The 23,781-nt window shown below is 56.8% G+C and overlaps 11 protein-coding genes across 11 annotated transcripts; 5 read left to right on the top strand and 6 right to left on the bottom strand.

The window, feature by feature from the left end:
- Nucleotides 1–474: 474 nt before the first annotated feature.
- B0T15DRAFT_393021 (uncharacterized protein) lies at nt 475–1,119 on the top strand (the record flags this gene model as incomplete). Its single annotated transcript, XM_062864669.1, has 1 exon — nt 475–1,119. The coding sequence occupies one exon, from the start codon at nt 475–477 to the stop codon at nt 1,117–1,119; it is 645 nt and encodes a 214-aa protein (XP_062722621.1).
- Nucleotides 1,120–1,138: 19 nt separating this feature from the next.
- Nucleotides 1,139–2,424, bottom strand: B0T15DRAFT_484089 (ribonuclease P 40kDa subunit-domain-containing protein; the record flags this gene model as incomplete). Its single annotated transcript, XM_062866205.1, has 5 exons — nt 1,139–1,623; nt 1,677–1,805; nt 1,857–2,021; nt 2,075–2,219; nt 2,281–2,424. 5 exons carry the CDS (start codon nt 2,422–2,424, stop codon nt 1,139–1,141), a joined length of 1,068 nt encoding a protein of 355 aa, XP_062722620.1.
- Nucleotides 2,425–2,672: 248 nt separating this feature from the next.
- On the top strand, nt 2,673–4,529 carry B0T15DRAFT_528397 (S-adenosyl-L-methionine-dependent methyltransferase). The gene is made up of 4 exons (XM_062869038.1): nt 2,673–2,994; nt 3,123–4,000; nt 4,056–4,261; nt 4,315–4,529. The coding sequence occupies exons 1-4, from the start codon at nt 2,881–2,883 to the stop codon at nt 4,491–4,493; spliced, it is 1,377 nt and encodes a 458-aa protein (XP_062722619.1). The 5' UTR covers nt 2,673–2,880; the 3' UTR covers nt 4,494–4,529.
- A 163-nt stretch (nt 4,530–4,692) lies between these two features.
- Nucleotides 4,693–6,434, bottom strand: B0T15DRAFT_155166 (vacuolar import and degradation protein-domain-containing protein). Its single transcript, XM_062862040.1, has 3 exons — nt 5,424–6,434; nt 4,983–5,343; nt 4,693–4,914 (listed from the first exon to the last, which is right to left on the bottom strand). Exons 1-3 carry the CDS (start codon nt 6,193–6,195, stop codon nt 4,848–4,850), a joined length of 1,200 nt encoding a protein of 399 aa, XP_062722618.1. The 5' UTR covers nt 6,196–6,434; the 3' UTR covers nt 4,693–4,847.
- Nucleotides 6,435–7,413: 979 nt separating this feature from the next.
- On the bottom strand, nt 7,414–8,387 carry B0T15DRAFT_155105 (Mago nashi protein). Its single transcript, XM_062862039.1, has 6 exons — nt 8,292–8,387; nt 8,200–8,237; nt 8,039–8,134; nt 7,904–7,967; nt 7,764–7,851; nt 7,414–7,704 (listed from the first exon to the last, which is right to left on the bottom strand). Exons 1-6 carry the CDS (start codon nt 8,327–8,329, stop codon nt 7,564–7,566), a joined length of 465 nt encoding a protein of 154 aa, XP_062722617.1. The 5' UTR covers nt 8,330–8,387; the 3' UTR covers nt 7,414–7,563.
- Nucleotides 8,388–8,546: 159 nt separating this feature from the next.
- On the top strand, nt 8,547–12,241 carry B0T15DRAFT_413415 (adaptin N terminal region-domain-containing protein). Its single transcript, XM_062865423.1, has 3 exons — nt 8,547–9,177; nt 9,236–11,661; nt 11,740–12,241. Exons 1-3 carry the CDS (start codon nt 8,876–8,878, stop codon nt 11,886–11,888), a joined length of 2,877 nt encoding a protein of 958 aa, XP_062722616.1. The 5' UTR covers nt 8,547–8,875; the 3' UTR covers nt 11,889–12,241.
- A 924-nt stretch (nt 12,242–13,165) lies between these two features.
- Nucleotides 13,166–14,708, bottom strand: B0T15DRAFT_154986 (uncharacterized protein). Its single transcript, XM_062862038.1, has 3 exons — nt 14,547–14,708; nt 13,539–14,369; nt 13,166–13,478 (listed from the first exon to the last, which is right to left on the bottom strand). Exons 1-3 carry the CDS (start codon nt 14,547–14,549, stop codon nt 13,356–13,358), a joined length of 957 nt encoding a protein of 318 aa, XP_062722615.1. The 5' UTR covers nt 14,550–14,708; the 3' UTR covers nt 13,166–13,355.
- Nucleotides 14,709–15,585: 877 nt separating this feature from the next.
- On the bottom strand, nt 15,586–18,485 carry B0T15DRAFT_394093 (uncharacterized protein; the record flags this gene model as incomplete). The annotated part of the gene is made up of 3 exons (XM_062864717.1): nt 15,586–16,542; nt 16,610–16,702; nt 17,148–18,485. 3 exons carry the CDS (start codon nt 18,483–18,485, stop codon nt 15,586–15,588), a joined length of 2,388 nt encoding a protein of 795 aa, XP_062722614.1.
- Nucleotides 18,486–18,839: 354 nt separating this feature from the next.
- Nucleotides 18,840–20,200, top strand: B0T15DRAFT_154931 (ketose-bisphosphate aldolase). Its single transcript, XM_062862037.1, has 2 exons — nt 18,840–19,048; nt 19,125–20,200. The coding sequence occupies exon 2, from the start codon at nt 19,270–19,272 to the stop codon at nt 20,134–20,136; it is 867 nt and encodes a 288-aa protein (XP_062722613.1). The 5' UTR covers nt 18,840–19,048; nt 19,125–19,269; the 3' UTR covers nt 20,137–20,200.
- Nucleotides 20,201–22,502, bottom strand: B0T15DRAFT_154904 (Dak1 domain-containing protein). Its single transcript, XM_062862036.1, has one exon. It carries the CDS (start codon nt 22,251–22,253, stop codon nt 20,265–20,267), a length of 1,989 nt encoding a protein of 662 aa, XP_062722612.1. The 5' UTR covers nt 22,254–22,502; the 3' UTR covers nt 20,201–20,264.
- On the top strand, nt 22,459–23,627 carry B0T15DRAFT_528375 (uncharacterized protein). The gene is made up of 2 exons (XM_062869037.1): nt 22,459–22,800; nt 22,893–23,627. Exons 1-2 carry the CDS (start codon nt 22,762–22,764, stop codon nt 23,370–23,372), a joined length of 519 nt encoding a protein of 172 aa, XP_062722611.1. The 5' UTR covers nt 22,459–22,761; the 3' UTR covers nt 23,373–23,627.
- The last annotated feature ends 154 nt before the right edge of the window (nt 23,628–23,781 follow it).

The raw sequence follows: 23,781 nt of genomic DNA, 5'->3' as shown, positions 1-23,781 counted from the left end.
TAAGGTACATAGGTACGTATGTATTGTCGTACCTCCTAAGTGTGGGCAGTTTTAGGCTGGAATGGAAATCTCTTTCGACCATGTTGGAAAATCCATATTACGTTTCCGTAAGAGTCGTCTTGATCCATTAGCCTATTCATGGACTGGGAACCGCAGATTATGAAGTTGAGGCTGGTAACTGAGCAACGCAGATTTCTGTGGCTTTAATCTAAGGTATGTACGGTAGCTATCCGTATTCCGTACTCCGTATCCGTACTTCGTACTTTGTGCCATGATATGTTTGAGTGGGTCTGTAAATAAGCTCTCATCAGCATGTCATCGCCGCGTCCGAATTTACCTACCCCGCGATGACCTTGACCCCACCAAAATTTCTCTCTCTTGATTCTTGATATCACCTTACAGTGTTCTTGAGAACTTCCAAGTCTGGAGCAGGAATATTCCAGAGAACCAAACAATCCGCTAAGACCGCTCAAAATGTCGCCCAACCCATACCTCCTAGCCGCCGACAATCCGACAGCGCTTATCTCGCTCCTGCGCGAGAACCCCTCCCTGGCTCCATGTCAGGATGAGCACGGCTACTCACTACTGCACGCGGCTGCCAGCTATAACCATCTCGATCTCCTCCGGTCTCTAATCCGCGAGTTCAAAGTCCCTGTCGACATCAAGGACGAGGACGGGGAGACGGCGCTATTTGTGGTCGAAACCGTCGACGCCGCCCGCATATTGGTGGAAGAACTGGGGTTGGATGCCAAGCTGCAAAACAGCGAAGGCCAGACAGCGAGGGAAAAGATTGAAGGGGAAGCCGAGTGGCCGGCCGTCGCCGAATATCTCCAGAGCCTAGAGACGGGATCTTCGAGTGCTAACGCCGCCCGGAACGGTTCAGACATTGGGCTGCCGCCCGTTCCCGAAGGATTGGAGGTGCGAATGGGGACAATGGATGCGGAGGAGGCGGAAGAGCAGCAACCAGACCCTGAATTCCGGAGGAGGATAGAAGAGCTAGCTGCGCGAGAAGACTTTCAGACACCCGAGGGCCAAGCGGAGTTGCGGCGCTTGGTAGAGGAAGCTATCAGTGGACAGGGGTTTGGTGATGAGAGGAGTGTTCGGCCGAGGAGCGATTGAATCCTGGGTCCCACTAGCATCACTCTTGTCCTTTGACCTCCCACATGAGGTATTCCCCGGTCGAATTCGGTGGACGGAGGATCGTGCACTCGGCGTTGGTCTCTGCCAACCCTCTGGAGAAGGTTGTCGTGCTGAACGAGAACCATGTCCTGGGCGGGAGAGCCGTGATGATATCGATCAGAGTCTGTCGGGCCCATGACGGGGCAAGAAAGCCTTGCCAGCTGATTCTGCAGATCTTGCCCTCCTTGCCACCTTCGGCAACCTGGTACCGGGAGAGGTAGGGGTCCATTTGGTCCCCAGCATGAATGCGAGGACTCTGAAGCCGAACGAGAGACAGCCATTCATACAGTTCGGTTGAGAAGTCCTTAAAATCCTCTCCCGTGTCTGAAAGAGAGTTGATGTCTGGGGCGAGGTTTGGTATTACGACATTGATACCTTCGACGATACCGGGGGTGGAGGTGTGGTTCGTTGGGAAGTGCCGGGAAAGGGGGTCTGGATCAGGACCTGCTGCGAACGTTAGCAAAGATCACATCTGTCAACACAAGGGGGCAACTCACTTGCGGGGGAAGCGCTGGAGAATAGCCAAGTAATCGGTCCGGCGAGAGCATTCTTGCTCGCATACAGTAATCGATCGAACCCCTTCTTTCCCGGAGACATCGACTGACTGGTGAGGTCGTACTCGACAACTGAATATGTCAGCGAAACAGAGGTGACCTTCTAGGCAGCCGAGAACTCACCCCAGCGAGGCTTCGTGCTGCGCTTCCCGTTGACTCCGTGGGGCTTGCCTACTAGCCCTGCCCGCTCATATGCTTCCTTGTCTAGAAACATGGTCAGGGTGCCGCTGCTGAGTGCAAAGACGTTGTCGATGCCTCTCCTGCCCTCCGAAAGCATCAGGACATTGCCTACTACGTATCAGCTCTGGGAACATCTTTCCGAGAGAACAGAGTGTTCCCACCCTTCTTGATGTACTCCGTAAAAAACTCCCCGGAGAGGATATCATGAAGCGACATGACAACCCTCTTGAACCCCGGGGCTGGCTTATTTCTAAGCAGCTTCTCTTCTACAATATCCGAGACTTCTTGGGGAAGGATTAGATCGGCCTACAGGAGGTGTCAGAAAGCGATGCATACAAGAGATTAGTGAGGCACGAGTGGGACGAACTCTGTGGACAAAATCTTGGCTTGTAAGTGCCGACCACGGCTTCGCCTTTGAAGGGGGCTGTTTTGGGTCCAGATGACCCATTACGCCGTAAGTGACATAGCATTTGGAAGTCTGGTACACTGCTGGTGGATCAAAAGACAACATGTTGGTGTCGGTTCAGGAGCCGCCGTCTTGGTCGGGTCTCACATCCACAACTTCGTACTGTCATTTGGAAGTGTTATCGATGGATGAGTGGGGGCCACAGCGTGAGAGCAAAATCAACGAGCCTTAACTAACAGAAACAGGTGGGGTGAATCTAACTACCCTTGAACTATCATTGGTCAAACTAGAAGAGGTGCCCTGCAACTCCATCCTACACCCACCCCGCCGTACATAGGTCAAGTCCAACGTCTCCGATTCACACAAAATGGACCTCGAGTCTGTGAAAGTGAGTCAAACGGAGCTAAGCTGCATCTTGTTAAATCTCCCAAAGCCAAACTTAGGAACGCTCTTAACTCTTAAAGAGATAAGGGCCAATGGAGCTAGACTCATAGTTACAATCGTCTACACAACACCAGAGGGCAGATCGCAGAACCCCTGAGGGGTAGACCGAAGGAAGAAATGGAATTTCTCATTCGCTTTTCTCAGTCTCATGAGACGTTCCGCCTCCCAGAGATCCAGGCATTAGCATTGATCGAGGGCATCGATATGAGAATCGTCTCATACAGCCTCGAAGTACGTTACCTTCCTCCAGGCGGTCACTCCTTCAGCCTTCTCACTGCAAAGCAACTCCTTCATTGCCCTCCCCGCCCCCCCCCCCCCGAGCACCGTCAACAATCATCCTTGCTAACTGTCGTCCCCAGTCTCCCTTCTGCATCGTCAGCCTCCCATCTGGAGATGCTGCCAAACGCCTCATCCGGCGCTCTATCCTCGCCATGTCGATCCACGAGCTCTGGGGCTCGGGGTCGGATCTCGACAAGGTGCATTCAGCCGTGCGCTCAACCACATCCCACCTCTGGTCCAAGTACATGACCTGCTCGTTCAAGTTCACAATCGACTCGTACCAGGGGTCCCGCACATCCGACGACAAAATCCGCATCATCAACTCGTTCGCCTACCTCGGTTTCGCTGGTCCCATCAAGATGCGCGGCCCGGACGAGGAGTTCATCCTGTTTGAGGACTGGGAGTTCAACTCGACGCCGCTCGGCATCCCGGATCCGAAGTACTACTACTTCGGACGGTATCTGGGGAGCGGTGCGCGGGAGCTGCCTAAGAAGCTGGACCTCAAGAAGAGGAGGTACATCAGTACCACGTCCATGGACGCCGAGCTCGCGTTGGTGACGGCTAACTTGGCGCTGGCGGCGCCGGGGAAGATCATGTATGACCCGTTTGTGGGAACGGGCAGTTTCCCGATCGCATGTGCACAATTTGGGGCGGTGACGTTCGGAAGTGATATAGATGGGCGGAGTATTAGGGGGGATGAGAAGAAAAGGACGCTGAGGGGGAATTTCGAGCAGTATGGACTGCTTGGGGGCTTGGGTGGGATGTTCACCGCGGACTTGACCAACTCACCGATTCGAAGGGCCGAATTGCGGTATGATGGGGATGGTGTGACCGGACGGGTGTTTGACGGAATTGTCTGTGATCCGCCGTACGGCGTGAGGGAGGGTCTGCGGGTCCTAGGGGTGCGAGATCCGGAGAAGTGCCCCTGGGTGATACCCAAGGGGAAGGAAATGTACAAGTGAGCGTCTCTTCCTAAGGTGCTGCAAGGCAATGTACTGACCAGATTGCACCAGAAACCCCGATTTTATTCCGCCAAGAAAGCCCTACAGCTTCCAAGCTATGCTGGACAATATTCTTCAGTTCTCAGCCCAGACCCTGGTTGACAATGGCCGGTTATCGTTCTGGATGCCAACCGCAAATGACGAAGATCAAGAGATCCCGGTGCCAACACACCCATACCTCGAGATGGTCTCCGTCTGCACTCAGCCGTTCAACAAATGTTTGCCCATTTGGCCCTACAACTTAGCAGGAGTATGTTGCTAACCTGTGCAGGGTCCCGACGACTCATAACCTACCGCAGAATACCCGACGTAGAAGTCGATCCTGAGGCGATGAAGGCGCGCGAGGAGGCAAAGCCGGTTGGGAAGACGGCTGACGAGCTGAATCCGTTTCGCAAGGCGTATTTCAACGGATTCGAGTCGGCTGATAAAGGACCTGAGCATCCGTCTTAGATACCCATCTCCATCAATAATCATGTTAAACAAGAGGCTCTGCATATGCAACGGTGTTCCCGCTCCTGTTGGTTGTCTGTCACTGTCCCCTCAAGCCTCAGAATAGGTCAGTACGCTTGATTCCCGCGTCCGATGCGTACGTGCAAAGATGTCTTGCGCCCTCTTCCTATTGTTGGCGTTTACATATATGACCGAAGTTTCCCAAACGCGATATGCAGCGCTGACGTCCCAACTCCGAAACTCTTGACATACTGAAAAAAGAAATTCACGCTCCCGCTAGGCCCTTTAGCAGCTAAATTTCCGCCGTGTGTATGCAATCCGAATTAAATCCTGAACAAAAGCCGCTTCCTAGGTTTATCTGAACTCCAGAGCGCCAAAACATCCCCGGTTCGAGACATACGTCAACTCAAGCTGTTGAAACCTAGGGGGTGAGGGTTAGCAGAACAGTACAAATGAAGCGATTGAAGAGCACACTAGGCAGAAGCTCACTTCTCGCTCTTACTGTGGAAATATATACCGCTGACCTCTCCCCGTACCTGGTTGAAGCAGATGTAGTAGAATCCCTCGAAGCTGGCTCCGTTGATCGTCCGGACACGGTGGTCGGGGACGAGGAAGTGCTCTTTCCATCGCATAAAGATGTTCTCCCGTTGGTCCACATCCTTGATGACGATCTGGCCGCCCTTGCGAGCCTGCTTATGGTACGGCCTGAACGCGGTGAACTTGTTCCAGTGCGAGAAATCAATCTTCTCCGTCGCTCCCCACCCCTTATGCTGGGTGATGAAGCCATATTTCGTCCCAATGATCTCGCCTTCAAAGTAGGTTGTTAGGGTGGGATGGTCGTTGGTTAAACCTGTCACGGGAGGGACGGATGTTAGGATAGGGGGGCCACCAAGGGGAAGCAGCTAAGACAGATGTTCGGGACCAACTCACCCTGTATCCGGAGGTACCCACATAGGAAAGACTCGCGAAGGTCCACGTGTTTGATCTGCACCTCGACATCGTACCGCTGCCGCTCCGACTGCTGCGTTCCGACGAATCGACTCCCGGGATGAAGGTATAGCGATGTCGGGGGTGGTATGACCCTCATATGAGAGTACTCCAGGCCCAGACCAACGAGCCCGCTGTCCTCCACCCACCGCGGGCCATTTCCTACTACCGGACTCCACGCGTCCACCTCGTGTATAGCTCCCGCAACTGGCAAGGGAACTTCCGTTGTCGGCTTCCTCCTGTCTGGCGTCGCGCCAGCCCTGCCTTTCGCCACCTCCCCCCTCCCGCGGCCAGGAACTACGGGGCCAGAAGTGTCGTCGACGGAGGAGCTCGTATCCTCATCTACATCCGTCGACTTCTGTCCCTCCTCAGCGCCTGACCGCGCGATCTGTAACCGCTGGTGCCCATGCTCTAGGTCCATATCGGCATCGCGGATGCCGACGCCCTCTGGCTGCGGCCCGGGCGACATGGTGGCTAATCCCGAATCGGCGTTGATGTTCTGACGGCTCGGCCAGGCCCTGGGCTCAGTAGGAATTTGTGACTGCACAAATGACCGCCAGCGCGTTTGTGACGGCGACCCCGGCGAGGTCGCACTTTCTGAGATTGTTTGTGATATTACTTGTTGCGGCTGTTCCTCAAGGTCGGGACATGATGTCGCGAAAAGATGAAAGCGCTGCGAGTGCTGGTTGGACTCATCCGAGGACGGCGTAGGCATCGTTGGAATTTTGGGATGCGAGGAACGGTATCCGGAATCAAGAGGTACTGTAAGTTAGCGCGCGCAGATGAGTTGTCGTGAAGGCGTCCCGTTAACGCGGCCAAGGAAAGCCGTGTCCGATGTATGCCGCAGAGAGATCTCAGCGGCCGGCACCCTTTGTGCGACGGACGCAATGAATGGAGCGAGGAGAGAGTCGCCGGCTCGTATCGAATCCCAAGGATGGGCTTCGCGGACGATGACTGCGTTATGAACTTGTGATAGTCTCCTAGCTGCCCAGTCTAAGTAACGCTTCCGACCAAGTACTATACGCAGGGCCAGTTTGCGGGAGAAGGGGGCGGGCGGTGAGTCGCCGAGACTCGGCCGCGTTGGAACATGCAGAACCGCGGTTGGCCAAATGGCTGGGGTGGAAGCCGGCTTGCTAGTGTTCGGCCTAGTTGTAGACAGTCAAAGGACGGCAGAGTTGTCGGAAAGTTGACACAATGACGATGTTATTGGGAGATCATCCACATTCCATTTCAAGGGCCCGTCGCTCCTTCCAAGCCGCCGCCCGGTCTTGGCGCAGCGCGAAGCCGCCAGCCCGCCACTGTCAGCGCAAAACCCACAATTAACACAGCCGAGGAGCTTTCGAACTGAGTGTTTACTAGTTTAGTCTACTGTAGGTCCCTTCGGATAGGCACGTATGTATGTAGACGCAAAAGGTAAGGTAGGTAGATAGATAGCAGGAACAGGTAGGCAGAAGTTGCAAGAGAGCGGCATACATTTATAGCTCGTGATTGTTTGCTAGTGAATGGTAAACGGTAAACTGAGATAGTAGTAGCTGTGAGATTTGATTCAACGGCGTTGTGTTGTATACGGATACCTACATACATGGGACGTACAGTACAGACATGCCATTCAGCCAGCGCAAAGTGCACCGGGCCCCAGGGACAACGATCTGTGACAATGGGAGTACAGGAATATGCAATGCAGTGCATGGCTGGCAACATGTGGTTGGGTTTCTGTTTGTAGTACTCCGTAGCCCGGCTGTAACACTAACCATTAACCTGGCCTAGTCCTACCGGTATACCGTGAGCCACCCTCGCCTTATTAGGACTCAGACAGGCGGTCTCGTTTTAGTATGGTCGCAATAAACCGCACCTTTCATCGGAATTTGTTTTGATAGCCCCGTCGTCGTGATCCGGCGCAGTCTAGGTAAACATCCGGGACCAACACCAAAAGTCTTCTGGCCAACCGGTCGGATGCATCCATGTTGTGTTGGGCTTGGACGGATGAACGAGTTTGAAGTAGCTGCTTTCCGGCTGCAGCACTCGGTCGTTCTGAAACGCTGCCGTGGATGGTAGGACTGACCAAAGGGGGTTATCCGGAACCTCAGATAGGCTTGATCTTAAAGTGCAACGCGATGAGGCTGAAAACAAGCGCTTTCAGGTCCTGCACAAGGTAATAGAAAACCCGTAGTCCTTCTGGGTCTGCGGACTCGGTCACATCGTTGATTGAGCCGATCTTTGCAGTCTGCGCATTGTTAGCAACGGTACAAAGCAGGCGCAAGTGACGCAGTCGCCAAAATGTACCTCAAAGGAGATGTGATCATTGCCGAGTCGGATCTCCAGCTCTTGCTTCCCGTCCTTATTCTTCGTAGGCCACTTTGCATCATCTTCCCTATCGGTGCATTAGCCACCCACTCCAGCCTCGCTTGATCGGCCAAGCGTACTTCATGATTTCGCTCTCTTTTATGATCCTCTTGATCTCATCGACAACAAGGGAGCTCACAAACACTGCGGTGAAGCACAGAGGGTCAGTCATTCCGCGACGGGGCGCATTCGAGCTTTGAAGCAGGTGACCGTACTCTCTTTCCGGATCAGACTATCATTTCTGTAGTTGGAATTGTTGGCATAGCGGGCTGTAGCGCTCCGGCCGTCTCCGACAACACGGAAGTCGAATTCTTGTCAATACAGCACGGTCAGTCGGATTCAAGTAGCTGAAGTCGGTTGTTGTATCGTGGCATACCCAGGAACTCGTGGCCAAAACGGCCTTGGTGGCCAGAACTGGGAATGGATCAGTATCAAAAGCGCGAACGACACTGGAAGGGTAGGGCATACTAGTAGCGCAAATAAAACGGTTCGTTTAGGTTTGACATGGCGGTGGTGGTGATGGATGGGACCGGGGGAAAGCTGGGAACCCTCGCGGCTGGGAAGACAGCCTTATGAGAGCACGCGGGGCAGAGCCCCCGCGGCCCCACTGAGAACTTAAGAAGACGCGGCAAGGCTCATCACGTGACAAAGTCACTCCTTGACAGCTGCGAGACCAGCTGTCGCCGCCCAGTAATGCCACATCTCCCGTGCACGCCCGTGTCCCTTCGATATTGACATTGACCGACTGTATCAGGAGTGGCTCCTTTTAAGCTGGCTCCCACCTCGATTGACGCAGGTGATGCTCCGCTCTCTCACACAGCAGCAGCCAGCGGCCACCGAACAAGCGCTCACTTGTGCGAGACCCTGTTGAATCTGTCGACTGGCGCTGTCGCTCCCTTGCACAGGAGCCGTGCTGCGATTTGACGAGAGCCTAGGAGGAGTAGCGTGTCCCGCCCTCGACGAGTTCCCATCCCCAGTATCGATCGCTCCCCAGTTGCAAGCCTTTCAACCCTCGTTCACCACGACCGGCCCGCCGCCACCCGTTATTCAAGATGTCGTTCCTCGACAATGCATACAGCTTGGTCAAGGACAGTGCCACTGAGGGCACGCCGACCCTGTCCGAGCTGCGCACGCAGCTCGAGAAGGGTACCGATGAAACTAAGGTCGAGACCATGAAGCGCATCCTAACCATAATGCTCAACGGCGATCCGATGCCCCAATTGCTTATGCACATTATCCGATTCGTCATGCCATCCAAGTCCAAGCCGCTCAAGAAGCTTCTCTATTTCTATTACGAGATCTGCCCCAAGCTTGACGCCCAGGGGAAGTTGAAGCAGGAGTTCATCTTGGTATGGTATGGTATCCCTGCTGCGTGACCACGGTAGCCGCCGTGTGCTGATCTGCCACTGCAGTAATGGCATTCGGAACGACTTGCAGCACCCGAATGAGTACATCCGTGGCAACACATTGCGCTTCCTTTGCAAACTTCGGGAACCCGAGCTTCTTGAGCCTCTTCTCTCCTCTGCGCGCTCCTGCCTGGAGCACCGCCATGCTTATGTGCGAAAGAACGCCGTGTTCGCTGTCGCCTCCATCCACCAACACTCGCCCTCTTTAATTCCTGACGCAGCTGAGCTCATTGCGACATTCCTCGAAGGAGAGAGCGACCCCACATGCAAGAGGAATGGCTTCGCTGCTCTGTCGAGCATCAGCCACGAGAAGGCCCTGGCCTACCTGAGCACGGTTTTTGACGGTATCCCGAACGCAGAGGAGCTTCTGCAGCTGGTAGAGCTGGAGTTCATCAGGAAGGATGCTATCCAGAACACGCAGAACAAGGCGCGGTACCTGCGTCTCATCTTCGATCTTCTCGAAGCGAACACGTCCACCGTGGTCTACGAGGCGGCATCCTCACTCACAGCACTTACCAACAACCCTGTCGCCGTCAAAGCCGCCGCGGGCAAATTCATTGAGCTTGCGATCAAGGAGGCCGACAATAATGTCAAGCTTATCGTGCTGGACCGTGTCGACCAGCTCCGCCAGAAGAACGAGGGAATCTTGGACGACCTAATCATGGAGATCTTGCGCGTACTCTCGAGTCCGGATATCGATGTACGCAAGAAGGCCCTGGAGATTGCGTTAGAAATGGTGTCCAGCAAGAATGTCGAGGAAGTGGTGCTCCTGCTCAAGAAGGAATTGTCCAAGACAGTAGACCAGGAGTACGAGAAGAATAGCGAATACCGGCAACTGCTTATCCACTCCATCCACCAATGCGCGGTCAAGTTCTCGGAGGTTGCGGCGAGCGTGGTCGAGCTTCTCATGGACTTCATTGCCGACTTCAACAACGCATCGGCTGTCGATGTGATCAACTTTGTGAAGGAGGTGGTCGAGAAGTTTCCCACTCTGCGGCCGGCAATCGTGAAAAGACTTGTCGACACTCTCAAGGAGGTGCGGGCTGGCAAGGTATACCGAGGCATTATGTGGATCATTGGCGAATACTCGCTCGACGAAAAGGATATCCGGGATGCGTGGAAGGGCATCAGGGCCAGCCTGGGCGAAATCCCGATCCTGGCGTCGGAGCAGAGGTTACTGGAAAACATGGAGAATGGGGAAGGGAACACTGAGCAGGAGCAACTCAATGGGCATCCCAAATCGACTCCCGCTGGCTCTCGAAAAGTCCTGGCCGATGGAACGTACGCTACCGAAACCGCACTCACCAGCCAATCCGCCGCTGCCGCTAGGCTCGAAGCTGTCAAGGCATCCTCGAAGCCCCCTCTCAGGCAGCTTATTCTGGATGGTGATTATTATCTAGCAACAGTTCTCTCAGGGACGCTCACGAAGTTGGTCATGCGCCACTCGGAGATTTCATCTGAGGATGCTCGCACCAACGCTCTCCGGGCAGAGGCCATGCTCATAATGATCTCGATCATCCGTGTTGGCCAGTCACAGTTCGTCAAGGCCCCCATTGACGAGGACTCTGTGGACCGCATCATGAGCTGCGTGCGGTCGCTGGCCGAATTCAAGCAGCACAAGGAGCTGGAGACGGTATACCTTGAGGATACCCGGAAGGCTTTCCGGGCCATGGTGCAGGTTGAGGAGAAGAAGCGCGCGGCGAAGGAGGCATTTGAGAAGGCGAAGACTGCGGTCCAGGTCGATGACGTGGTCCCGATCCGGCAGTTGTCTAAGAAAAATGCCGTCGACGGTGCCGACGCAATCGAACAGGATCTCGAGAGGGCAACGGGCGGCGACAGCAGTGCCACGGAGGACCTTTCGGGCAAGCTCAGCCGGGTTGTCCAGCTTACCGGTTTCTCAGATCCGGTCTACGCGGAAGCATATGTCAAGGTTCACCAGTTCGACATCATTCTCGATGTGCTGCTGGTCAACCAAACAACCGACACCCTCCAAAACCTCACCGTCGAGTTCGCAACACTCGGTGACCTCAAGGTGGTGGAGCGGCCTACCAGCCAGAACCTGGGCCCGCACGACTTCCACAATGTACAATGCACCATCAAGGTCTCATCGACAGACACTGGCGTCATCTTTGGCAACGTTGTGTACGAGGGCGCGCACTCAACCGACACCAATGTGGTCATCCTCAACGACCTGCACGTTGACATCATGGATTACATCCAGCCGGCGACCTGCTCGGAGACGCAGTTCCGCACCATGTGGACCGAGTTCGAGTGGGAGAACAAGGTTAACATCAACAGCAAGGCCAAGACTCTGCGCGACTTCCTCGACCAGCTCATGGCGTGCACCAACATGAACTGCCTCACGCCGGAGGCTAGTATGAAGGGCGACTGCCAATTCTTGAGCGCGAACCTGTACGCCAGGAGTGTGTTTGGTGAGTTATCCCCCTACCCGGCCCCCCTGTCTCTCTTTCTGGATCTTGTGCGAGACATGCTAACATATCCTGCAATAGGCGAGGACGCCCTGGCCAATCTGAGCATCGAGAAGGAGGGTGAGGACGGTCCGATCACTGGCTTCCTGAGGATACGCAGCAGGTCCCAGGGGCTGGCCCTCAGCCTGGGATCCCTCAAGGGGTTGAACAAGATTGGCTCTGTCGCTTGAAGGGGCTTGCCGCACAGAGGACGTCAATGAATACCTTAGTAACACATATGTACGCGGTTAAGCTTGGTTGCAGTTATCCTGAGCCACCCCAGTATAGCGACGGGGAAGGCTGGCGTTAAGTCAAAGTTGACGTGGGATGGCCATTCGTGGTATGTTCAATCAGCGAGTTGACACTGCGTTGCTGAGCCCGGGCGGTGTAGCAACTGTTGCAAGCGTGAGGAGTTACGGTTGACGTATGGAAGATCGCCCCGAAAAAGTGCAGGAGGCCAAAATGGGGAGGGCATTTTCCGGGAACGTATAGACCATGCAACCCAGGAATTCACTTGTTGCTTCATGAACCAGCTGAAGATGATGTGTGAACCGGTATTTGATCAAGCGTGCAAATTCATGACTGCTATCTTAGGTCGGAAGGTTAGACACTCCTGACCCAGAACCGGGTATTCCCTTCTATTTAGTATACGCCTTGCAAATTACCTCTCCATCACCAAAACATGACCGTAGGAACTATGTGTCTGTTGTGTGTTCTGAAATGGTTGTTGCTGCTGGCCTTGTCCGCCGCTCTTCCGCAGGCAGCGGTCTAGAATACTCTGGGAAAAAGGAAAATACAGCATGAGGAGGTATATAGGAATCATCGATTTTGCAGCTCAAACGCTCAATAAAAGAAGGCATTCTCTTCCTACCTATCTCTCACTCTTAATCGCAACGCCGAAGTGATGGGTTACGTGACAGCGTATAGAGGAGAAACAGGAGATTCGCCATAGCGACGCGAGACAAGCCAGGTATAGTGCCAGAGAGGGGGGGTATGCGGTCGCCGAAAGCGTGAAACACTGCGCTTCAAGAAGAGGAACAGGGATTGCTGTAAAAGAAGAGTCGTGGGAGCGAAAGCTGGTATCCCACTTCCAACAGCGGATCCGAGAAATGGTGGCAGCCGTCCCCCAAAAGCCAGGTGGGGAGGCTCGCTCGCGTTCACGAGCGCCATTTTCGAGTCCGCGTCACCGATGTTGTGCTGTGACACACATGTCGTTAGATGTACGCACCGTACAAGCCCGCAAGATACCACGCGTGCTGGACATTGTAGGCGGTCCATGGATCGACAGTGGGCTCCCGATGGCCACCTTGCTGGGTTGCTGCGCGGCGAGGTGTCGCGGGAAGGATGGGCACCGGATAGTGCCTCATTCTGGTCTCTTCGAGATGAAGGGTGCCATCGTTGCCGGGGAAGTACTGTACGTGAGACGATAACTCGCTTCGCCTGCAAAGTCGCCTGACCCGACGCATGATGGAAACCGGGCGACCAGATCCGGCAGTGCGAGGGCCAGGCAATAGGAGTGCGGTTTCAGATGAGTCAGTTGCATCTGCGTCGTCAAGAGAATGCTCAGTGGAGAGATGGACGAGCATCTGGCGGGTAGCTCCGGAAACTGGAGGACAGGACTGGCACGGCTCGTCCTCCAACCACTGTGCACAACGGCCCTACCGGTCGAACACCAATGCATTGATGACGTGCCCTTGCTTCCAACCCTGGGCTGACAGCGGAGCTGCCTCATGGAGAATCTTCCCCATGTAGGCAATGCGTATCTTCTTGTCGGAATGAAGCTTTGATCGACATTGTCAGCCAAGAAAGGGGGTCCGCGCATAAGCGGAGGGAGCAATTACCTGCGCTTCCTCCGCAACCAGTCTTGCTATACGCCGGACTGAGTCTCCTTTTCCTGCCCGCACCTTGACGTCTCGGGACCCGTCACTCAGTCTTGCCCTGATCGTGATTTGATCTCGGGCATCGACCACAGCCTTGCCCTTTTCCTCGCGTCGCCGCTCAGCCTCCTCCTCGCCATCTTCACGTCCAGATTCCTCGCCGGCTACAAGCTCGGCTTTCGCATTCTTCAGGTCACCATTCTCGGCTGCGCCAGGCTTCCACAGTAGATTGGTGGGATCGGCGACTATGTGCTCCGGCAATGGGTAGTAGTTGCCGAATGCATCGTACGCTCCATTGGACAAGTCCCCAGTGGGCAACGTGATGTCGGCCGCGTCAAGGATGCTCTGTGCCGTCGCCAGGGCCACTGCCGGGTCTTCTTCGCTCGGCCCATCGTCCTCACTCGTCCGCCTGAACTGGCCATTGCGGGCGGCATCGTCCGCCGTCCACAGCACCTCAAGGGCAGCGTGCAGAGTCTGCCAGATCTCCTGCCTCCCGGTTACTCTTGTGTCGAAGAATTCGATTCTCTCCTGTCGTAGAGCCGCTAGGGTCCATTGGCGGTTGTGGCTGGTCCATTCATGCCGTCGCAGGCGCTTATTGATATGCTGGGCTAGGGGTTGATGAGAGTGCCTGCGACGGCGATGCAAGCTAGAGGAGACAGGTGTCTCGTCGACACCCGTCTGAGAGCCAGAGGGGCCCGCCGCTTGAGGGGTTTCGTTAATTGCCCGGGCAGAGCCGGTGGCAGCACCGCCTGCATAGGGAGAGTTCACGCTCCCGTCCCGAGAGACACAGCACCCCTAAGCATACTGTCAATACAGAGGTTCAAGCTGAGTGCTGGTGCACCTAAGAAGCATGGAATGGAACCAAGAGGAGGCCCACGGATGTGGATAGCGCAGATTCGAGCAATTGGGGGGCGGGTACTTGCGACGAATTGTACGTACTTGCATGTAAATGAAAGGGGAAGGGGGCCATACCATAGTGTTCGAGCTTTCGCGGTGCCGTTTCCGTGTTCGATTTCGCACCCTTTGGGCCGCTCGATCCAACCGCCCGAATAGCTATTTCATGACGACAAGGATCCGCACGCCTCTGGGGGAGCTACTGTGTGGTTGTAGCAGCCTCCCCGGTCTCTCAAATGTGCTGCTTCAATGCGAACAGCGACACCAAACTCCGCGTGATCCTCTCGTGAGGAGGTTGCGAAATGGGACTGGGTGCAGCGAAGTTGGCGGGGCGATTATTTGGGTTAGGCAAATACACCCTCTATACGGCCAAGGTAACGTATAGTCAAGCAGACAAACCTACAGCCAAAAGGTGCAGGCGATGTGAGCTGCTGGTTTGACTCTCGTGAGCCTGCCCCGAGCTGAGGTAAGTGAACGGCGCCCCACCAGCGGTGAAGCGTCGGTCGTCGACCGTTTTCCGCTTAGCTCGAATTGTGATTCCAATGTTTGCAGGCCGGTGGGGCCGATGCAAGTGAGTGAACTCTTGAACCGGAGGTTCCTGCAAACGGCCATCAGAAACCTAAACCGTCATAAATTGAATATGTGTCAGACATTGAATGGACCTCGGCCTATGGGGCCTCGCGCTTTCTGTGAATCAATCTTGAAGGAAAGAACTAAGAACCGACTACACGGCTGGCATGATTGATGGATGTTCAGGAGTAACAAAAGTGGAGCCTGCATGGGAGACTCCACTGTACGGAGTAGACTCGGAGTGAACCACTTTGAACGACATGCATCTAACAACAATAACTATATAGGTAGAATTATAGCAGTCGGCCGTTTTCTTGACTGAAGGCGCGTAGCATAGCCTGGGGAAGTTATAGGTATGAAGACTATCCTGTCCTTTAAGCAGTCAGCTAATACCAGCAGCATTGCCCCCTACAGCCCAATGGTCCGGACCCCTCCCGGGGCAGGACCATTGCGACGTCTCAACGAGCGACATCAAAGCCGAGGTCCACTCCGTCAATTTGATTGTTGCTCGAGTGCAGTAACCGCGCAGAGCATGTCGGCCTCACACTCACCACAAGAAACCTCTACATGACTTTGTATGGCACAGGCATTTCGTCATATCCTTTTTCTTGTTAGGGTCGTGTGCATCGTCCTCCATGGTCTCCAATCCATCCACATAGTCAAAGGTCAGCTCCTCGCCCGCCGGGATATCGCGGATCGCGAACAGAGCTAGGTCGTGGATGTGTTTGTCGGCGTGGTCGCCAACGCGCGCAAAGATGCGCATGTTTGGCTCACAGCTATGGTTGATGAACCGTGTCGGCCCGCTCATCCACTCTCCGTCTACCTCGAGTGGCGGGGCCGCCAGCAAGGGATCGATGGAATCCGGGTCCGAGAATTTGTCGAGGGCAAAGAGATACACGTCCTTGCGTTGGGAGATGCTCGCCTGTGTGCGCCGCCTATCCGCTTCCTCGCTCGTGATGATCTCGCCGAGATACCTGTCGACAAACTGTCCTTTCTTGATATCGACGGGACACCTGACGCCCCAACCTCGATCCTCGGTCCGGAAAATCTGCAGCGGTACGGTCCTGCCCCGTTCCACCACTCTATTCGGACACTGCGGCGAACAATTGCAGCCCTCGTGGCACTCATATATGGGTTCCCGGCTGTGTAGAATCCTATTTTTCAACAGACCTGCCTTGGATCCACTGGAGTAGTATGCAAACCGCTTCCGCCGGGGCCGGCCGTTCGAGCCGTCGTCGTCCTCATCGTCGTCCGGTTCCATCTCGTCGAGACATTGGCATGTACCATACATGCAATCCTCGTCGTCCGTGCAGTCGCAGCCCACCCTGAAGGCCTCCTCCGCCACGGGGACGTCATCGGCAATGATGTTGTGGTCGATGAAGCGAAATTCGGGGTTTAGTACCGCCTCATCTAGCTCGTTGACGATGGTGATGGGGATAGACTTGTGGGTCTTGAAGGAACGGATCTGGCACCAATGACACTTGCGCTCCTCTTCGGGGTCGGACTGGGGGTAGGAAGTCGAGTCAGTTGGATACTGTCGGCCATGCAAACGCCCGCATTGTTATGCATACCTCTGGGCGCCCATGCTTGAAGAAATGCGGTCTAATGGCATTTTCCATGTTTGCAGCATGAGTTGTGCTTTGACTGCTCGTTGTAAAAGGCAACTCCAGTTGCGTCTTTCTACTAGTACTGAGTCATCACAAGACATCTGGTCGGTGGGCACTGGGCAGGAGTATCCGTCGGTTTCCCGCTCAAGAAACGCGTCAAGAGTTGGGAACGCGAATTCAGCTGCAACTTTGGGCAGGGATTGGAATTGCATTCGGCGTGGCGCCGCACTAATTGCATGCTTGGCACCTTGGCAGATGGGCAGCAAAGTGGGCCATCTTTGAAACGGCCAGGGTTAGGGGGCGCCATGGGCATTCTAGATTCTGGAACGACTTTTGGAACCTTCAGAAGTTGTCTCCAATTCTCAACACACTCCATAACTTATAAGGTCAAAGGACCGAGCTGATACTGTTACAGCTAATGAAGCTTGCTGAAGCGCGGCTGCCAATGCAATGGAGTACATGCGCTCTGCGTCTAATCTGCTGAATTAGGACCTCTCCATACGTTCACCACTGCAGCGACAGCAAGTCCCGGCGGCCCGGACTGGAGTGCCTCGCGGAAGACGCGCGACGCCTCTAAACCCAAGAACAGCGGGACCTTGAGTTGCTCTGCAGACTGCACAACATGTTGGAGCCTGTCCGCGACTTCCCCGAGAGACGGCGAGCCGTCTGTAGCGGTCCAGTTCTTGGACGCGGCGCCTATACGCAGCGCGTTGATGATGGGAGGCCCATAGATCTTGAGCATGGTGCTCGCTCCAGCCGCGTTGACACACAGGTCCAGCACCTGGTCAAGATCCAAGCCCACGGCATTGGCAAACGCGAGAGACTCTCCGGCCGCGCAGAGGTTGATTGCCCTAAGCAGGTCAACCACAAGAGCTAGCCTCTCCTCATCTGTCTTGTCCGCGGAACTCCCTTCCGGCGCTGCTGTCGCGGCTGTGCCAGTCCCCGACTCCGTGTACAACCGAAGCAGGCTGCTGTCATCGTCGGAGCCGTACCCCTTCGCGACCGCCTCGCGGTAGCCCGACTCGGCCGCGGTGGTCATGGGTACGCGGAAGCCGCGCCTCTTTGCCTCGGCCGTGATGATAGCCGTATCTTTGACAATGATATTCACGGCGCTCGCGACGGGCTGGAACTGCGTCAGCATTCGCGGCGTGCGGTGCTCAAACATCCAATTCCACGCGTCCGACGCGAGCACGGCCTTCTGGGTCCGCGCCAGATCCAGCCCCAAGCCTTGCGCAAAGCCCATCGCCTCGCTCGCGGCCAGGATCTGGCAAGCCGCCAGCACCTGATGCACCATCTTCATGTTGCTCCCGGCGCCGACGCCGCCCTGTACCATGTACAGCTTCGTCGGGTCCGCCATCTCCGCCAGCAGCGGGCGCGCCTTCTCCACCGCGGCGTCCGACGTGCCCGCCATGATGGACAGCGTCCCGTCGGCGGCGCGCGCGGCCCCGCCCGACACGGGGCTGTCGACGAGTAGAATGTCGTCGCGGCCGATGTTGCGGAGCTGGCGCTCCAGGGACTGCACATAGTCGCAGGGCACGGTGGAGCAGAGGAGGAGCACGGCGCCCTTGGGCAGAGCGGGGACGGCCGGGTCTGGCCCGTCGAGGAGCACGGACTGGGCTTGCTGTGGGGTGGCTACCATGCAGACGCAGAAAAGCTTCTCGGCGACGGCCTCGGAAGGGTTGGTTGCTGTGAGCCCGCCCGCGGCCCGGAAGCGTTCGAGGGTCGGCGCCCAGACGTCGAAGCCGGTCACGGGGTAGCCTTGCTTCACGAGGTGGGTGGCCATGCCGAAGCCCATGGCTCCGAGGCCGATGAAGGAGACGGGGGGTTTCTCCTCGGACATGGCTGAGTGTGTCTCCGACGAATGCTGATGGCGCGTGTGTTCAGTGAACCAAGCAAGGAATTTGATACCGGCACCGAGCTGGTTTCAACGGTACCTGACCATGCCAATTATCCAACAGAAATCCGGTGTCCATGAAGACAAGTTCGCATGTGCCAACCAAGCATGCTTTTTCGCTCCATCTAATGCCGAACCTCGGGACCGGCTGAAGTCAATGGGAATAATAAGATCCGCAGCTCGCCAGGCCGCCAGGATTTCCATCAACCCATTCCCCCGCTCGACGGCTTCCATGTGCCTCATGTTTGTTGATCGACTTGGTGCCCCTTTGCGAGGCCTGGCCAATGATGACGTCGCCGAGCAGCTCCACATAGGCATTGCCGCTTTCCGGCTAATATCTCGTGCAGCGCATCCCGCCTCGCCCGCTTGGCAGTGGTGTGTGTGTGGGTTGAGACCGAGTTGGGAAACCCGAAGGAATATCTCTGGTGTGAGGTACCCTAAACGCGAAGCTCATTGCAAGATGGTAGGTATTAGTAACCTGGGAGAATACCTACCAGATGGGAAGATAGGTACTAGTACTTGCCAGGTCGCGCTCAGGTCTTTGGGGCTTGGCAGTTATTTGTGAAGCTCACCACCCTAGGTTAGGTTACCGTTAACTCAGCCATCATCAACCGAGTCGTCTCGCCCTTCTCATCATTGACGTTGAAAGAACACGCTTTACACACACCATCCCATCAGTCCATCCACCCATCCAACCAAGCTCAACTCAGTCATTAACCAAAAGCCAAAAATGCCCCGGCCACCCCTCTCGCAAAACCGCAGCATGGCGATCCTGAACAAGGCCAAGGCGGAAGGCTACGCGGTCCCGGCCATGTGCTGCTACAACATCGAAGCGATCATGGCGACGGTGCGGGCAGCCGAGGCGGCGCGCTCGCCGGCCATGGTGCTGCTGTTCCCCTGGGCGATGCAGTACGCGGGCGACGCGCTGGTCAAGGCGGCGGCGGAGGCGGCGCACTCGGCGCGCGTGCCCGTGGCGCTGCACCTCGACCACTGCCAGACGCCGGAGCTGGTCCGGCGCGCGGCCGACATCGACGACGGCTTCGACAGCATCATGTGCGACATGAGCCACTACGAGAAGGAGGAGAATCTGAGGCTGACCCGGGAGTTGGTCGCGTACTGCCACGAGCGTGGCATTGCGGCCGAGGCGGAGCCCGGGAGGATAGAGGGTGGCGAGGACGGGGTGGCGGAGACGGCCGATCTGGAGGGCTTGTTGACGACGCCCGAGGAGGCCGAGGAGTTTGTGGCCACGGGGATTGACATGCTCGCGCCGGCGTTTGGGAACGTGCATGGCGAGTATGGGCCCCGGGGCATCCAGTTGGAGTATGACAGGCTGCAGAGGATCAACGAGAGGGTCGGGGAGCGGGTGCGGCTGGTGCTGCACGGCGCGGACCCGTTCGACGAGAAGATCTTCCGGGAGTGCATGGCCGGCGGGGTGACCAAGATCAACATCAACAAGGGCATGAACAAGCACTACGCGCGGGTGCAGGACGAGATGAAGGGGAAGCCGTTGACCAGCGTCATCGAGGCCGGCACCAACGAGATGCAGAAGGCGATTGAGCAGTACATGCACTGGCTTGGGAGTGCTGGGAAGGCCTAGCCAGAAGGGGAAGGGATTCTTTCTTTTCTTTTTTTTTTCATTCTTCTTCTTGTTACTGCATACGGCGGGTCTAGCTGAGATGTGGAAAAAAAGGACATCGAAAGAATTAACGGATTGTCGAGAGTTCATCAGACAGAAGCAATGCCCTTCAGATCTCCCAGATCTTCCTCGCGAAGCCCAAACTTCGAGTCTACTCGCGTTGTTCGCGTTGAGGGTGCTGATCCCTGCATGGCCGTCTGCAGAGCCCTGATGACAACCATAGCACCCCAGGCGCCAGGGTCCGGAGGGAGCTCTTTATTGCTTTCCACACCGGTGCCGACATATGTCGCTCTTCCCAGTCTCGGCTTCATCGTCTTCGTCGCCTCGGCGCCCCGGACCGCAGCTGCAACCGCGTCGTCAAAGCTCTGAGTCGCGCGCATGGCCTCGGCAAAGGGAATCAGCGTGTCCATGACGGTGCGGTCGCCCACTTTGGCAGGCGTGTACTGCGCCAGGTGCTGCAACGCCGTGGCCAGCGACTTGGCCCACACCGATAATAATAATGATGATCCCGCTCTTCCTCCTCCTCCTCCTCCTCCCCCTTGTGCTGCTGCTGCTGTCCGACTGCAGTTCGCCTCGACCGCGGTGCGCAGGGCCACGAAGAAGATGCCCAGGATGCCGCCCAGGGTGCCGCCCATCCTGCTCTCAAGAATGTCTTCTACTTCGGCCAGCACTTCGACCACCGAACCGCGGGCGGCTACGCGCCTGCGGTCGACGGCGTCCCGGAGCGCGTCTGCGCCGGTCTTGAGCGTCAGGCCGCAGTCGCCGTCGCCCATGGCGGTGTCCCACCTGGTCAGGTCCGGCTCCTCACGCACCAGCGCGGCGCATGCCTCGCGCAACATGGCCTCCAGCAGCGCCGGGTCGACGCGGAGGTCTCTCGTGTCGTGGGTGTTGCCATCGTCGTCGTCGTTCAGGACAACCTTCTTCCCCTCAGAAGGAAGAGGTCGAACGATCTGGTCCGCTCGAGGGCGGCGCCGCTCGCCCGGGGAGGAGGAGGTCTTCTGGCACCCGGCCACGGCTTCCCACGCGGTGTCTGTCCGGAGGTCGAGGAACTCCTTGATCTGCTCCAGCGAGTACGCGCTGCTGCTGGCGTTGGCGTTGGCCGCCGCGACGCCGGAGAGGTTGATGACCGAGACAGAGAAGGCCGGGGCGTTGAGCGACGTCTCGAGGCAGCCGGCGTAGACACGCACCGGTTCGATGTGCCAGTCTGTGTGAAGTTGCGTGAGCAGCTCGTCGACGAGACCGCCCAGCTCGAGGTTGGACATGCCGCCGAAGTTGCTGACCAGCAGCGCCGTCTCGTCGCCGGGCTGGAAGTGCACGTAGCCCCGCTCCGGATCGGTCTCGTCCAGGCAGTACTTCAGGACTTGCCGCACGAGTTCCTGCGCGGTGGGTGCGGGCGACAGCTTCCGGTATCCCGGCTCGTTGTGCGGGCCCGTTCCGATCTCGATCTCGTCGGCGTCCAGCGCGCCGTGCTCGGTCCGGCCGGGGACGTGGCAGTGGTCGAGCGTGGCGGCGATGCTGACGATCTGGCTGTTGACGGCGGTGCCGAGGTCGTAGAGCGCGTCCAGCGATGCCCCCTGCGCAGCCGCGGCGCCGAGGATCTTGAGCACGCCGATCTGCCCAGCCAGCCCGCGCCGGCCGACGAGCGAGCCGCTCTTCTTCCCGATGGACACGTCGTCGCCGCAGATCAGCATGCGGCAGGCCCTGCCCTTCGCCTTGGTCTTCTCGGCGGCCAGCCCGAAGTGGAGGCAGTCGCCCGTGTAGTTGGTGATGACCAGCAGCGTGCCCTTGTCTGAGGGCACGGCATCGACGGCGGCCAGGATCTGCTTGGTGCTCGGCGACGCAAAGACATCGCCTGCCACGGAGGCGGCGAGCATGTTGGAGCCCACGTAGCCCGCCCACGCTGGCTCGTGGCCCGACCCGCCGCCGCTGATGATGCTGACCGTCGACCGAGGCGACGCCGGATCGAACACCACCCTGTTGGCCTCGTCGAGGTTGAGGCGCGGGTTGCTGGCCACGATGCCACGCAGGGCCTTGGGCACGAGTCCCTCGAGTGAGGAGAAGAGGTGCCGGTTGGACATGTTGGCGCTTTGTGTGTGTTAACTTTAACTCGAAAAAGGTAGAGGCTGGCTGAGTGGTGAGAGACTGCAAAAAGATGCCAACATAGACAGACGATGAAGGTAACCCACCCCCCCACGGGCACATCTCTCGACCTGTGACGCAGCCATCGATCCTACCTATAAGCCACGCCAATGGCACACTTGCCGGGGCGCGGGGCCGGCCCGGCGGTTGCACAGAGAGAGGGGCAATGCACCGTGGTCCCGATTCGTAATGAAGCGTATCTCACTTACACCCGCCCGGGCAGGCTGCTGGTCGAATGGGCGGGATACCGGGAATGGAAAGGCGCCTTGGATAAATGCCGTCCGCCCACACCATGCCATTTAACCCACTGGTCTGGGATTCCCATGGGCGTCTTGACCGTTGACACTTGGACTTCAAGACCCGCTTCCTTTTACACGGGCAGCATCATCAACAAGAAACGAAAACATCAACAGCAGCAGGAATAACGACCACCAACGACTACCTACCATGAGCTCACCAAAGTGGCGCATAGCCATAGGCTGCGATGTCCGTACCTCTGCTTTTGCTCCCCTTGACTTCCCCCTCATCCACATTTAGGTACTTCTTAGATAACTAATCCCTGAACACCCCCTCCCCAGGACGCAGGCGTGAGCTACAAGAACGCAATCAAAGCCGACCTCGCGTCGGACCCGCGCGTGAGCTCCATCACCGACGTCGGCACCGACGACTCGTCGACGGCCTACCCGCACATCGCCGCGGCCGCGGCCAAGCTGGTGGCCGCGGGCGAGTGCGACCGCGCGCTGCTGATCTGCGGCACGGGCCTCGGCGTCGCCATCTCGGCCAACAAGATCCGCGGCGTGCGCGCCGTCACCGCCCACGACAGCTTCAGCGTCGAGCGCGCCGTGCTCAGCAACAACGCCCAGGTGCTCTGCATGGGCGAGCGCGTCGTGGGGCTGGAGCTGGCCAGGCGCCTGGCCCGCGAGTGGCTGGGCTATGTCTTTGACGAGTCCAGTCCCAGCGCTGCGAAGGTGAGGGCTATTCATCACTATGAGGAAGGTGAAGGTGGGTTGGTGGGTGAAGGGAGGAAGGAGGAGGAGGAGGTTGTTGAGGGGTGTTGATGGAGGCTTCAATACAAATAGTACTCATTGGTGTTTATCATTCTTATGGTGTTGATTATGTTGGTCCCAAACAAATACTGAGCTGGTGGTGGATCAGCTTTGCTGTTGGAAGAATCCACAAAAAAAGATAAACCTGATGTCCTCACTCGATCAACGACCAAAGAGCCATGGCGGCATGCTTTCCCAAAAGGGGAATCCGAGGTTGACCGTTGGTGGCAGTGTAGGTTCTGATATGGCCTATGCAAGCTTCTAGACCTTCAATATTCTCCACATCAGGACTTCTCCCGGTCCTGTTAGACCGTCAACTTGCGCTTACAACTTCAAGTCATTACCCCGCGTGGGGATGTCTGCAGAAGGTGCAGGAGCTGCATTCAGCCGGAATCAAAGAAGCGCGCGCCAAGATGGAAGG

Source organism: Chaetomium strumarium, assembly GCF_033439665.1.
Source record: "Chaetomium strumarium strain CBS 333.67 chromosome Unknown B0T15scaffold_3, whole genome shotgun sequence".
Taxonomy (NCBI): domain Eukaryota; kingdom Fungi; phylum Ascomycota; class Sordariomycetes; order Sordariales; family Chaetomiaceae; genus Chaetomium; species Chaetomium strumarium.
The sequence above is the reverse complement of the archived record's forward strand: the minus strand, read 5'-3'. Positions and strand labels throughout refer to the sequence as shown.

Excerpts from the sequence above, each read along its gene's own strand:
- B0T15DRAFT_154904 (XM_062862036.1), bottom strand. The coding sequence starts at position 22,253 with ATGTCCAACCGGCACCTCTTCTCCTCACTCGAGGGACTCGTGCCCAAG.
- B0T15DRAFT_154931 (XM_062862037.1), top strand. The coding sequence starts at position 19,270 with ATGCCCCGGCCACCCCTCTCGCAAAACCGCAGCATGGCGATCCTGAAC.
- B0T15DRAFT_155105 (XM_062862039.1), bottom strand. The coding sequence starts at position 8,329 with ATGTCAAACCTAAACGAACCGTTTTATTTGCGCTACTA. Across the intron at positions 8,238-8,291 it reads CCGTTTTATTTGCGCTACTA|TTCTGGCCACCAAGGCCGTT; the intron begins GTATGCCCTACC and ends ATCCATTCCCAG. Across the intron at positions 7,705-7,763 it reads ATGATCACATCTCCTTTGAG|ACTGCAAAGATCGGCTCAAT; the intron begins GTACATTTTGGC and ends AACAATGCGCAG.
- B0T15DRAFT_413415 (XM_062865423.1), top strand. The coding sequence starts at position 8,876 with ATGTCGTTCCTCGACAATGCATACAGCTTGGTCAAGGACAGTGCCACT. Across the intron at positions 9,178-9,235 it reads CAGGAGTTCATCTTGGTATG|TAATGGCATTCGGAACGACT; the intron begins GTATGGTATCCC and ends CTGCCACTGCAG. Across the intron at positions 11,662-11,739 it reads GTACGCCAGGAGTGTGTTTG|GCGAGGACGCCCTGGCCAAT; the intron begins GTGAGTTATCCC and ends ATCCTGCAATAG.
- B0T15DRAFT_155166 (XM_062862040.1), bottom strand. The coding sequence starts at position 6,195 with ATGCCTACGCCGTCCTCGGATGAGTCCAACCAGCACTCGCAGCGCTTT. Across the intron at positions 5,344-5,423 it reads TGGGTACCTCCGGATACAGG|GTTTAACCAACGACCATCCC; the intron begins GTGAGTTGGTCC and ends CTCCCGTGACAG. Across the intron at positions 4,915-4,982 it reads TTCCACAGTAAGAGCGAGAA|GTTTCAACAGCTTGAGTTGA; the intron begins GTGAGCTTCTGC and ends CTCACCCCCTAG.
- B0T15DRAFT_528397 (XM_062869038.1), top strand. The coding sequence starts at position 2,881 with ATGGAATTTCTCATTCGCTTTTCTCAGTCTCATGAGACGTTCCGCCTC. Across the intron at positions 2,995-3,122 it reads TCGTCTCATACAGCCTCGAA|TCTCCCTTCTGCATCGTCAG; the intron begins GTACGTTACCTT and ends TGTCGTCCCCAG. Across the intron at positions 4,001-4,055 it reads AAGGGGAAGGAAATGTACAA|AAACCCCGATTTTATTCCGC; the intron begins GTGAGCGTCTCT and ends AGATTGCACCAG.
- B0T15DRAFT_528375 (XM_062869037.1), top strand. The coding sequence starts at position 22,762 with ATGAGCTCACCAAAGTGGCGCATAGCCATAGGCTGCGAT. Across the intron at positions 22,801-22,892 it reads GCATAGCCATAGGCTGCGAT|GACGCAGGCGTGAGCTACAA; the intron begins GTCCGTACCTCT and ends CCCCCTCCCCAG.
- B0T15DRAFT_154986 (XM_062862038.1), bottom strand. Across the intron at positions 13,479-13,538 it reads TGGTTGCGGAGGAAGCGCAG|CTTCATTCCGACAAGAAGAT; the intron begins GTAATTGCTCCC and ends TGTCGATCAAAG.